The 14,265-nt window shown below is 41.9% G+C and overlaps 1 protein-coding gene across 3 annotated transcripts in view; it reads left to right on the forward strand.

Annotated features, from left to right (window-relative positions):
* Positions 1-14,265, forward strand: part of B4GALT6 (beta-1,4-galactosyltransferase 6) — a 115,094-nt gene that overhangs the window by 81,751 nt on the left and 19,078 nt on the right. For all 3 annotated transcript variants that reach the window (XM_075584776.1, XM_075584780.1, XM_075584783.1), the window contains exons 5-6: positions 8,867-8,983; positions 12,449-12,636. In XM_075584776.1, coding sequence (XP_075440891.1) covers positions 8,867-8,983; positions 12,449-12,636 — 305 coding nt within the window. The remainder of the gene's footprint in view (positions 1-8,866; positions 8,984-12,448; positions 12,637-14,265) is intronic.

Here is a 14,265-nt window from a genome sequence, read left to right on the forward strand (position 1 = left end):
TGTGATATTGCTACTAGCGATCACAGCATACCAGTGAGGAAGTATATACGAGGTTAAAATCTCTCACTAGCAGACAAGAAAAAACACCCTAGCTTGTAGAGCTGCAGCCGATTGGAAATGGTTAAGTTTTAAAGGCAGACGGCAGACTTCCTGCTGTCATTTTTTTTTCTCTCAATCTGTGAGGAAACAGGTTGCAGTGTGCCTGTCTGGGGGAGAGCCTGAACTCCCTTCTGGGTGCCTGAGATTAAGGACTGTTGTGTTAATGTGCAGACCTATGCTACTTACTTTAAATGCTCTATTCTATTTTCGTTAAGTATACTGCAACCTGTTTTCCTGGTAAGGGAAATAAAGGACTTTCATTGCAAAAAAGTAGTGTGTGAGCACCTTTCTGACCATACCTACAAGGCCACTCCGTCTTATATAGTGTGTGAAGTGGGATGAACGTCACCTCTGGTCAGTTTGGTACCTGGCTGAATCCCAGGCTACTCAACAACTCGGGCATCCCTGACTTAAAACCAGGCTGCACAACAGCAATTACAGCTACCGCTACAACAGATCACCCAACAGCAGCAACACCATGCTGCGTAGCAGCAGTGAGAGACTGAAAACCGGGCTGCCCAACAGCAGAGGGAGACTGAAAACTTGGTTGCCCAAAAGAAACACTGACTGGAGCAGTTTTTCCTACAGCTAACCGCTAAACAGCAGCTGGTACAAAAGATGGGCGCTGCAACAAACGCTGATGCCCCAAGTCCATCAGCCAGTAACCCGTGCACTGGAGATCAGAGACCTGCCATTAGGCTGACGGAGATGAGACCTGATGGTGAGACGGAGTCCGTACTTATCACGTTTTAGCGAGTTGCATTTTTTCACGGTGGCCCAAGGAGGAATGGACCGCATATCTGGCCCTGCAGTTAACGAGAAGCACAGGTGGTATATCGGCCTTGACAATGATGCAGCTCTAGACTACGCCTAGGTCAAGGGTGCAATCTTGAATCGCATGGGGACAACAGGAAACCCATCGGCAACGCTTCCGAGAAGAGCGGTATTCCCCAGGTATGCGGCCCGTCTTAGCCCAACATGTACGGCTAAAACCAGATAGCCACAGCTCCAATGTGGTTGCAGAGTTAGTCGCCCTAGAACAGTTCTTGCGGGTTTTGCCCCTAAGCGGAAGGGAGGGAGATTGTCGGCTTTCGGCCAATACCCTCCTTGAAGCCTCCCGATCTAATGGAGAATGTTTTGGCTGCAGAACAATCCTGTGTGCATGGTTAAAGGGCGGAAAAATGGTGCCAATTTAAAAAAAAAAAAAAAAAAAACGTACATTCGGAAAAAGCCATTTTCCTCCACCCGGCAGAGGCTCAGGGGCCAAATGGAGGGCTCGGCTGCAACCAATATGGGACCTAGTATGCGCCAACCAGGCCCTACCGTGGGGTGTCCCATGGGAGCCTACAAGAGACTCCAGAAGCTGGAAGGGAATCGGTATCAGCCACAGATCCCATAGTGTTTTTCCTGTAGCGAGCTGTGGTGGGAATACGCTGCAAGGTTTTGTTTGTGGGAGTCGCCAAGGACGAGAGTGCGCTTCTCCTTTTGCTGTTATCCTCTAAGTGGATCTGGATTGAATCCACCCCAGCAGCTGCACTCACTACAGAACAGTACTTACCTTTTAATATCTGTCTACTATTTATCTACAGTATTTTGCGCTCAATACTTTTTGTCTTTATCAAAATAGTGTAAATGAGATTCTTCAAATCATGATCCATCTCTAAAACACAGTGTTCTGCATCCCAGACCCGCTGATGGCAACAGATGTTCGGTCTTCCAGGCGGAGCTGTACGGTCTGTCTGCGGCATTCACCCACTGCCTCCAATAGTCTCCACACCTCTTCGTCTCAGATTTAGCAAGAGAGGAAAAAAGCTGTTTCCGGTATCCAGAGATCAGTTGTAGACTGTCAGTGAGTCACAGCTTCGGTATGCTGATTAAAATTTGGGCTAAGCAGGGCCAAACTGAGTCACCCTATGCATTTCGAGCAGCACTCTCTTCCTCGGGTATCAATTAATATAGGGGTATAAATAAATAATCATGGCTACTTGTTCGGAAAATGAGACAATGGCAAATACCTAAAAAAGAAAATTACTTGAGAAAAAACTAAAGAACAATTGTAAAACTATAAATACTTAGTTAAAAAACCTTTGTCAGACAACTATTTGTTATTTTCTAGATCAAATATCTTTTTAAGTGGTATACATATACAAGAAATTAGCATTCTACACTTCCAAAAATACTTTGGAAATATAGAATGTTCTATCTACTGAACAAAAAAAAAGACACAATGAGTAAGTTGGATGGTGGAAAATAAATATGACTGAATCTAATAAAGTGACCAAACATCAAGCTCTTCATTTTGGCCCCTAGGGGCCAAAGTCTTCATTTGATCCCAAAAGTTTCTTGTTTAGAGAGAGCCTTTAGCCTATCACCCCCACATCTAATGGGGTGTACCACCTGGATACCTTTATACATCATCACACTAGAATCACTCTCGTGGTAAATCATAAAATGGTGAGATACACTATGTTTATCCATACCGTACATTCCGAGTCTAATAGTCCTAGCGTGTTCTAAAATTCTTGTTTTCAAAAACACATTTCATGCGTCCTACAGTATATATTGGAGTCCACAAGGGCACTCCAACATGTAGACTACATACGAAGTCTTACAGGAAATGCAGTCTTCTATAGGGTATTTTAGCGACAGAAATAATAGCCAATAGATTTTTAAAACATGTTAGCTTTCCTATAAATACTGCCCTGCATATTTATCTGATATTTCTGTATGTGCATTTCCACAATTTTTGTTGCATTATGATTACTTGCTTACACTGAGTTGTGCGCTGTTTGTCTTTCATTTCATGTTCAAATTGGATGTGAAAGAAAGGTCACAGAGTGAGGAGTGTAGCCCCATTAAACCTGATGTTTCTAAACGGGTTTATATCGATTTTAGAAACCACATTTCCTTTTCTAAGTTGGATGCGTCCCCCTTCCCCTCCCCCCCCCCCCCAGACAAATCCAGCGCGCCCCCCAATTTGCGCACCGCAGCCTTTGAAAGTCAGGCCTGACTGCCAATCCAGCAAAATGGTCAATAGGGAGAAATGCAACAAAGTCCTTGGGCTATATACGTGGCAATGGACAAATAAAACTTGTCTGTAGCGAAGTGCAGGTATTGTCTAGTACCAACGTCAAAAATACAGGAGTTTTCTTGGGCATAGCAGATTATTCTAGGAAATTTGTACCAAATAAGAAACGTAGCACCCAATAAGGTCCCGTGTACAGTACAATGTGAGGTGTTTCAGGGACTGAAAATTATACTTTGTTCACACTTTGAAAAGCCGTTCATTCTTCAGATTCATGCCTCAGAAGTAGGTTTAGGGGATGTCTTGTGTCTTGTCACAGGAGATAGATGGGGAAAGTGTCTGGTCCTATAGCTTAGTAGGAAGCTCCTATAAAGGGAACAAGCCTATGCAGTAATAGTGTTTAGCGGTTAAGTGGGCAGTATTAGCGCTCGGGTATTACCACTTTGGGGGCCACATTTACCCTGGTCACAGACAATGCTCCCCTAAAATGACATCATACAATGAAGGATACAAACACCAGAGTCACGCGCTGGTACCTCTCCCTTCAACCCTTCTCCTTCCGGGTCCAACACAGGGCTGGGAAGTTGCTTACAGATTTTTGTTTTTGTCCCGGAAAGGGGGAGGGGAGGATATTTCAAAACGGAGTATGCGAGGAGCAACACTGAATGGGGAGGTGTGTGACTGAATATATGAAGTTAAAAACTCACTTGGCAGACCAGAAAAAAAACACCCTAGCTTGTAGATCTGCTAGCTGATTAGACAGGGGAAGTTTAAAAGGCAGACTGCAGAGTGCCTGTCTGGGGGAGAGCCTGAACTTGCTTCTGGGTGCCTGAGATTAAGTATAGAGAAAAGAAAGAGTCCCTATTGTGTGGCACTGGAGAGTACACCCTAATTAAAAATTGAACTTTATTCTGGACTTGGATAAAATAAACTGTTTGGAAGAACCACATACATAGAACAAACACAAAATATTTATTAAAAGACGGGGAGGTGTGGTAGGGTGTTTAATGGGGATATTATATATATTCCCTCTTCATTAAACCTTAGTGAACCCTACTCCTGGGTAGTCTCTTGAATGGGTCTAAAAGGTCCCTATTAGCAGTGGGGTATGTGTAATGAAATGCAAGCCTGTCTGTTGAATGGAGGACAAGGTTACACCTGCTGCTAAATAATATGAAGCAGCAAAAGGTACCTTGATCTGCATATAGTCTGCTGTTAACAGTACATGGATGCCGCTAATAACATTAAGATGTATGCAGTAAAGTGCAGGTCCATTTGTGCGATGTCAGGCAGAGCTGTGCCTGAATATTACCGGTACCTGAGCCCCTGTATACAATGGGGTGTATGTAGGTTGAGTGCAGGTCTATATATGGAGTGCCTAGCAGAGCTGTGCTTGGCAAATACCGGAGTAGAGACAACTTTGGCACCTCAGTAGATTTAAACTGCACACAGGCTGTACACATATATACCAGAGAGACTGACCCTAAAGTCTGAGTGCTTTCGCTGCCCACGGACGCAGTCACTTGTAACCCGCCCCCGATGAAGCCAGTTACGGTGAAACGTATGTAGGGTACGTCTGACGTCACCGTCACGTGACGTCGGCTCATTGGTGAGGTATGGGCTATACTCCGTCTGAGTGCTTCGCAGACTGCGTCCGACAAAGGCCCTAGGGCTGAAACGCGTCAGATGATCCACCAGCTACACCTGTCTGTTTGAATAAAATTCTTTGAAGTCACCACACCACGTCTACCCTGCTTCGTTTTCTTGGTTGTGCTCCACGATTTTTCCTGCTGTTGCTGGAAGAGCTCATATACTCAGACTTAGATCAAAGCATCAACATTATTTACACAACTGCCCATTTGTCTCTTAGTTCACATTACCTGCAGAATATGTGATTATTTCCCTGATGCTTTTTCTGTGCTCCCAGCTTGTTTCGGCTAGATCTGAGCACTTAATTGGTACACACAGTTGAATATAGTAATCACTTGAAAGTAGAATACTGATGGCGATATCAATGCACCGATAGTGTATACAAAAAATGCCTGCTTATAGTAGTAACCCTTTGTATATTACATTCAGTTTAGTCGTGTTTTCTGAACGCTGGGCACTATTTGCAGCTTAATTGGAGCGTCGCTACTCTGTGCAGCGACTTAATCGCCTGCTTGGATCTCGACTGATTACTCATCATCTAAGCACTTAAGCTCTAAGACCCTTCTAGCTGGTTGGCGCCTGGTTTTACCCACATATTGTTTTCCGCATCTGCAGGTCATCAGATAAATGACTCCCTCTGTTTTACAATTTATAAATTGTTGAATTACAAAAAAAATGTATTATCCGTGTTCGAGAATTTCCTGGTGGGTACCATAAACTAGCATGCTTTGCAGCGTCCGCATCTAAATGAACCTTTTGGCTTTTCTGGTATCCATGTAGAAGAACTAAGTAGGGGCATATGGCTATGGACAAGTATGTCTTTCAGATTGTTTGCTCTTCGACTGACCAAAGTAGCACGCGGTTTTAATACTTTGAGGTCTGTATCCTCACGTAGTACGTGTCAATGTTTAGACAAAATGTTATTGATGGTTTGCCATTGAGTATTATGTACCTATAAAACATATTGTTTTGTCCTCTATTGGTTTTGATGGTTTTTGAGCTAACAGTTGGTTTTGATCTGAAAATGTACCTCTTTTATAAGCCTTTTTAAGGCATGATTTCGTATATCCTGTCAAACCTCGCTCTCATATCAGAAGCCTATTTATCAAATTCTGTAAGTGTGGAACAGTTTCTACATAGGCGTTGAAACTGGCCAACCAGGATTTTAAGTACCTGGTTTTGTGGATGGTGAGTGTCTGCTCGTAGGATTTCTTTTTCCTACAGATTGTTGTAGTTGGCATACCTGCGTGTTCGCGTCAGATAGTTATATCCAGAAAGTTGATTGATTGTTGACTTCGTATGTAAATTTGAGATTGAGTGTTGCTGTTCAGTACTTGAACAAATTAATTTAAAGTAGTTTCCGTACCCTTCCATAGCATGAATGTCATCTATAAAACGGAGCCACAGCTCCACATGCTGAGATAGATGTTCTAAACCATCTCCAAAAACAGTGACAACTTCCCACCAGGTACAGGTTTGCATATGTTGTGCCCATTCCATAGCTGTACCCTGGGTCTGGTGGTACAGTTTGTTATTGAAGAGGACAACGTAATGTTGTAAAATGTATTCAAGCAGTTTTAGGGTAAGGTCAGTATTGGAAATATTATTCCACCTTGACTTCAAGAAATGTTTCAAGACCAACATTCCTGTTTAATGTGGAATGCTTGTGTAGAAGCCCTCGACATCTAATCTCACCATCAGGACGATTTCCCCGATTTTGATATGCCTTAAGTCACCTGAGCAGGTCACTGGTATCCTTTCAGATGTGAAGGTAACGCAGTGACATAAGATCTCAGTATCTTATCGACATAAATGCTGGCAATACCAGACACTATTGGACGTCCTGGTGGTGGGATCGTCTCTTTTTGGTAAGCTATAAAAAGTTGCTGTTTGTGGTACAGATCCTAGAATAAAATTATATTCCTTCTGTGTCAAAGTGTGTTTCAGTCCTTCATTGAGTATAGTCAGGAGTCAGGAGTTCCTGTCACTTTCCAGAATTCTGTAGCATGTCCTATCTGACAAAAATCTTAGATTGTCTTTCGTATAATCTTCCCTGCTTTGTATAACAATATTTCCACCCTTATCAGATGGTTTGATAATTATGGATTTGTCATCTTCCATTTCTTTTAATGCGTTGCGTTCCACATGTTTAGATTGTTTTTATACACTGGTGTTGGTATGCTTTCAAAATCTTTAATTACTAATTTAGTAACCACTTCCACATTTGGACTAGTGGATGGTGAAAAAAGGATCTCACATTAAGGTCAGTAAAGGGGTAACTGTTAGGTCTCTTGTTCTCGCTTATATGTGCCATACATTCCTCTAGAAATTGTGATTCCTGTTCACTCAAGTCGCTACAAGATGTGTCCTTAATCATCTATGGTAATCAAACCTATCACTGTACTTTTTGAAATATTGGTCATATGATTCTAACTATATGGGAAAAACTGGATACGTGATGGTACAGTATAATCTTTATACAATGTGTCATAGCATATGAGATCTTAGTGAGCCACTTTTTCAATTAGAGTTCTAAAGGGGTACTTTGCTTATAGTACTTCATATCATCTTTCGTGGGGACGACGCAATATGATATATAGACTATAAATAAGGAGGCAAAATAACACACATAAGCCAGGAGATAAACAATTTTATTAAGACTAACATACATCAGGGGATAATTTACCCCAGATTTAGTGTTTGTGTTTTATGTATGTACAGTACTTGTCATGTTATTTATGTGCCAACATACCCCACTTCTTTTATAGTTTATTAAAATTAAGTATTTTTAAGTAATTCTTCCATTACTGTTTTCATGGGGGGGAGGGAGGTTTGTCCAGAGTCTAAGGCTAAGCACTCATTATCATTCTAAATAAACTAGTCATTTTGTATGAATTGTCATTTACACAGGAGAGTGCAATGCAATGGGTTCTAGGAGGAACGCCATGTCTTCTGTAGCCACCCCTAATTTTTTTTCTTTCTTACCCTAACCCTTTTGCACCCCCTTTTAAAACAGTATTTTTTTGGCTGAGCATGTTCCTTTCTTTTCTCTCTCACCTTATGTACTTAATTACTTGCTCCAGTGACCAAGTTGGAATAATATTCAAATTGTTATATGAAATATCACTGCAAATTCTTTTAATTAATGGGTTAAAGTTTTTAGTTCCAACTTTTTAATTTACTAGTCGGAGACCAAGGGATTGTTATTGCTTGCTGCAACCCGGTGATAAAGTTATCAGGTATATGCTTATCCTCATGATTAGAAGTTCATTCGGAAAGAGACCAGTGTTGGGGAAATGGTAAGCTCCGTAAAACAATTTCTAAACTTCAGGTTACAATGTTTACAAACCTTTCCAGGATTAACTTTGACTAATTAAAAAAAATAAAAAATAAAAATCTTGTCCAATTTCCCTGTTGAATCTAGTTTTAACCTATTCAATACAGGCATACCCCGCATTAACGTACGCAATGGGACCGGAGCATGTATGTAAAGCGAAAATGTACTTAAAGTGAAGCACTACCTGTTCCCCACTTATCAATGCATGTACTGTACTGCAATCGTCATATACGTGCATAACTGATGTAAATAAGACATGTGTAACAGGCTCTATAGTCTCCCCACTTGCGTACAGCTTCGGTACAGGGTATTGCTGTTCAGGACGTGCTGTCAGGCGCATGCGTGAGCTGCCATTTGCCTATTGAGCGATGTGTACTTACTCGCGAGTGTACTTAAAGTGAGTGTCCTTAAAGCGGGGTATGCCTGTACATCACTTTCATGAGTTACGTTTGCACCTACCTGGTACTGCACTTTTTCAATGTCTCGTTTTGAAAAATGCCAGGTGAACTTGAACTTAAATTTGAAGTTCACACAAAATTGACTGTTTTGTTTTTAGTATGGGCTCATTTTAATCTGTGCTTTTTTAAAAATATCTGATCACTATGTTGATAAGGTGTTGCATTATAAAGGTGGAATAAGATGGGAGGTTCTAGTCAAATACTGAAACTAGAATTCCCTAAACCCAGAAAGATTATTATTTTTTTTTAAATTATAAATACATTTTCTATATTTATTTTTGATCTTTATTATTCTAGGTGGCTATCCTTATTCCGTTTCGCAACCGCCATGAACACCTTCCTATTTTTTTCCGGCATCTTATACCCATGCTCCAGAAACAGCGTTTAGAGTTTGCCTTCTATGTCATTGAGCAGGTAAATAAAGTCATGTTATTTTTTTCAATACAAAATGAGGTATAAAATGGAGTATACATTTATAAATCTAAAGATTCAATTTTTGCATGAACATCTATACAGGCAAAGTACAGGTTTAATTACGCCAAGTTAGATGATGTATCCGAAAAGTGTACCTACTGTAGAAATGCTTCCTGGGATGTAGCTGTTAAAACATTTTTTTTATTTTCTAAACTGCAATATCATAGAGCAAATAACACCTGTGGGGGATTGCTTTAAGGTGTATGCTGTAATACAGACTCCATTTTGCATGTCCCAAATTGCGCTTATGGTCCAATTTACCTACTGTAGTACATATTGCTCATTATAAATCTCCATAGTTCAGACAAAATGCTTCTGAAGTAAATGCTTACTTCAATAGAAGAAAAAAGTTTCAGATTACTTTTAAAGTATTGTAAACCTGCCTATTCGTCATGACCACTATAAACATTGTATGTATCATTTAGACTTAAAATGAGTGCAAAGAATATAATCTGACACTATGGAGGGATTTCATGAAATCCCCAATCTTTTTCAGAACATTGCCACAAGATCATTGTTGCATCTGCTGTTCTACTTTCTGACATGTATTGTCCTGAAATTCAAATTGACTTTCAGTTGAAACCAAAAAAACGTGTCTGTGATATATTGCAAATCCCCTATGTAATGCATGCTCTTCCTCAAATAGGGAAAGAACAGATAAGGTAGTTAAAGTTGTAGACCTACTATCTAGGACCATAATGTACAAATTGTAAATGTTATCGATTGAACATAGTTTCATGACAAAAAAAATGTGAGTATTCGTAAACATGTTTTGTAGTTTCAAAACCTCTTTAAAACATTTGAGGTTTAAGTTCTCTTTGTTTATATTACTATGTTAATTATAACAAATAATGCTACATTTTTTTTTGTCAGCGTTGCTGCAAAACAAAATTTTTCAACATTTATTTTATTTGTATTAGGCAACGACTTGTATGTGTCCCTTTAAATCCTGTCACTGGTAATAACTTTGGTAGTATACTGCACCTTAAAATTTTATTTATGAACTTTTTTTAACAGGATATATTACCCTGTGTTTATTGAGCGACTATTTTGTGTATCAAGTATACAATATATAAGTGGATGTTTGTACAATAAGTGCAGTTAATTAAGTAGAAGCGTGTTGTATGGTGCTCAATAGAAAACAGCAAAAAAACATGATGAAATGTTGAATGGAGTTAACCCAATAAATGCAGATAACCAATAATTCCGAAAAATGTAATCTGGTAAACTATAATCCCACAAAGCGCTGTAGTAAGGATAAAATAATAGTTTAACACCTGTCGGTGACCAGTGTGATGAACATCAATTAAACGGAATAAACTTGATAAACAGAGTCCGGTAGCATAATGGGCAAACTGGAATAGACTCACATGGGGATGAATATCCACGATTGACAGCAAGTCCTAGTGTATCCAGTAGTCCACGGGTTAATTGTGCCTCCGTCTGTAGAAGATCCACTGAGCAAAAAGAAAGTGAAAAAAAAAAACGGAGCACTATGTCCAAATCAAGGTGAAGGACTTTTGTTAGTCCGAAACGCGTTGGTGTGGTTTTTTTTTGTTCTTTTTCCATTAAAATAAGCTTTAATTTTTATTATGGGAACGCATCCTTGTTTTTTGTTCTGGCCTGGCCAGATTTGGACATAGAATGCTCCGTTTTTTTTCTCTTTCTTTTTGCTCAGTTAATTAAGTAAAATTTTATTTAAAGAGAGAAAAAGTTTGCGCAGTGCACTTGAAGCTGAAACTAAGGCCCAGTCCATAGACGTACAGGCTGTGCTGAGGCGTGCGGACGCTCAGCGCTGAGCCCCTGTATCCTCAATGAGGATGCCTTGAGAGGGGGCTCACGCGAGCGTCTGCAGGCGTGCTGACGAGTTGGAGGTTTCAGCCGAGCGCCAAGCTGTTTTTCAGCGCGCTGTCGGCTGAAAACCTCCAATCACAGCACAGCAGCGTCAACGTCACGGCGCCGTGACGTCGGCGCCGTGACATTGATGTCAGTGTGTCGCGGGCGATTGGCCCAGCGACGTCACTGCCCCGCCTCCAACCACCTCCCCCCGGCTACCTTCGCGCACGCTGGCTCGCCTGCAAGTCCGTGCAATCGCGCTGACTGACGCAGGCGAGCCTCAGCTTTAGCGCGCCTCCGCTCTCCCCACACCTCTATGCCCCGGGCCTAAGCCACGTCAAGATTTTGACGCACCTCATTTGTACCTTAAAGCAACAGCCCCCCCTATTCATATGTTTGTTTTCACAGAATCTGACCTGAGTGGTCCCCCGGTGCTGAAACGTTCTATTCCTAGCATCAGGGGACCCATCTGCTCTTCAGATATATTCCAGTTTTTCTGGTCCCTTTTGGGAAACAAAAAGATGACTGCAATCTAAGCCTTGCTCCCACGGATTAATAAAAAGTCGCAAAACCCTATTGGGCAAGCATGGCAGCCACTTTTGTTTTTTACTTTTGAGTTTAGCGGTAAACTGAAATGTAAATATCTCTGATCCCATTCTGTACAAAAATGACGGTTCTAAAATAGCAGGATTGCTGCTTTAAAGCGGCAATCCGTTCTTGCAGAATTTTTTTAGTTATTAAAATTAATTTCATCGTCCATGAGTCATGGAGCCGCGATGCCATTCAAGTCCGTGGCCGTTACGCCGAGATTGGGCTTGATGTCTCCCAGCCAATGATATTGAGACTTTCTACTGGCAGCTGGAGTGAGGATGCCCTCGCTGACCATTTTGTTTTTTCTGGACAAGTATAGTTTCCTGGCCAAATAAATCAGCTTAATAACCGAAGAACCCCAATGTTTCACAGAGCGAAGAGTAGCATATTTAAGTCTGGTGGACCGCTTCCTGTGTTAACATAAAGTGTGACAAACATATCTTTTGGGTGAATTGCTGGTTTAATTACACTAACAATACACTATATTGCCGATTTTAGGGTATTATAATAGATATAAATGTGTATCAATCATTGCGGCTTTCAGTTTTGTTGAGGTTGAACAGTGACATCTAGTGGAATTTGGCTGTGGCTACAAGTATGTTAAATACCCATCCAACATTTTCATGGTATCTATTTTTTAACAAAATTAAAATAACTGTTTGTAATGACTTTTGTATTCAATATTTAAAATGGGTATAGAATAAAAAAAAAGCAGAACTATTTAAAAAAAAAATATGGAGTGGCTTTGACATTTGTAACAAATCAGAAGTAGATGTGTTCTAAATGTATCCATCTGAAGATGATTATTTTGATGCTTTAAAAAATAGATTCCCCCTCCCCCCCATGTGATCAGTGACCAATACCCAGTAACTATATTTAAAAAAAAAACAAAATTGTACGTATAAAGATCTGTCTTCCATTTTGTTCTCTAACAAGTAATGCTTTGCAATCCCCTTAATAATTTTTCTTTATTTTAAGGTGGGTACACAGACTTTCAACCGTGCAATGCTCTTTAATGTTGGATTTAAAGAAGCAATGAGAGATCGGGAGTGGGACTGTGTAATTTTTCATGATGTGGATCATATTCCAGAAAATGATCGGAATTATTATGGATGTGGAGAAATGCCACGTCATTTTGCAGCAAAACTTGACAAGTACATGTACATGTAAGTGATCTGGAAACTGGATTAAACTGCAGTATTCAGTGTTTCAGTCCAAATCGTGAGCTTGTTGCATTTAAGCCTGGTCCTGCTTTGTCCCTTTGCTTGGGATGCCTTATGCCTTTGAACTCTGTGTGATAATCTTACTTGTTTGAATTTAACTTATTTAGCAGCTGTGTGATTTGCACTCTTTGGGCTTATCCCTATATTGAGCTAGTTGAGGTAATTTGCTTGGAGGCTGGGATCTAGGGAGAGGGAAGTACCTGTGGTCCTTTAGACCAGGGGTGAGCAAACTTTTTAAACCGAGCCCCCCTTTTTATCCATGAAATTTCTCGGGCCCCCCCTGCCTGATGTAATCAAAATCACATGGGGAAAAAAAACCTTTATTAAATGGTATACAATGTAAATACAAATGTCTAAAGCCGCGTGTATAGTGCCCGCGACGGAGACGCGTGACGTCAACCGTCACTGCTAGCGAAAGTTGTATATCGCTTTGTGACGGCGCCGGCAACCAGGCCATTGATTGGTTCAGGGGCTGTCACATGAGGCGACAGCCCCTGAAAAATCAAATATTGCCGGCTTCAAAAAAATCGCGTCGCGCTTACTATAAGATCACACGGCGGCGACAATGCATTTGTTTTCGGGCGACGTCGTGTCACCGGCACTATAAGCGCAGTCTAAATACTTACATACTTCAACAGCTCGCTCTTGCAAAATTAGGCAGCGTCCACGCTGCCGCTGAAAGCAGTGACATCACCAACTCTCCAAGCATGAGCGCAGGGTGTCCTGCATAATTTTGCAAGCACAAGCGGGGAAGTGTTTTCACTTTTTTTCCCCCCTTTATTTCTGTACATTCATAGTATGATTGATTTAGTGGCAGCCTACCCTTTCACTTGCAGAGGATCGCAGCGAAGCAGGTTGCCAGCGGAGGAGAGCAGGAACACAGTGCTATTGCAGGGCAGACACCGGGAAGGAGGGGCGTTTGACATCACAGCGCTCACGCGTGCTCCTCCCTCATACCTCCGAATCACGTGGCCGCCACCTGCACTATCCTGTTTGGCCGCCCGCACATATCTTCGGCTGCCCGCCCGCGCACATCTTCTTGGCCGCCCGCACACATCTTTTTCGCCTGTGCCTCCAGGTTTTGCCGCATGCGCCCCGCCTAAATCTTGCGCCCGGGGCGCCCCCCAGTTTTTGCACCGCTGCATTCAATCACAACACCCACACAATCACAGACAATACTCAAACCCCCCCCACACACTCAAATCCCCCACCCACACACTCAAATCCCCCACCCACACACTCAAATCCCCCCCCACACACACTCAAATCCCCCCCCCACACACACTCAAATCCCCCCACACACACTCAAATCCCCCCACACACTCAACCACACACACACAACCACACACTCAACCCCATACACACACACACCTGGTGTGTGTGGGGAGGGAGTAACTAAGCCTGCTCAGGTCCCCCGCATGTGCTGCTGAAAACGGGTGGCTAACAGACAGGAGGAGGAGGGGGATGTCTGTGTGCAGGGAAGGCCCCGCCCCCTCTGACAGGGAAGAAGCCTCTGCACAAAGCTTCTGGCCGCCCGTGCACAGCTCTGCCCGCCCCCAGGTTTCCCTGCAC

The sequence above is a fragment of the Ascaphus truei genome, chromosome 2 (assembly GCF_040206685.1).
Source record: "Ascaphus truei isolate aAscTru1 chromosome 2, aAscTru1.hap1, whole genome shotgun sequence".
Classification (NCBI taxonomy): domain Eukaryota; kingdom Metazoa; phylum Chordata; class Amphibia; order Anura; family Ascaphidae; genus Ascaphus; species Ascaphus truei.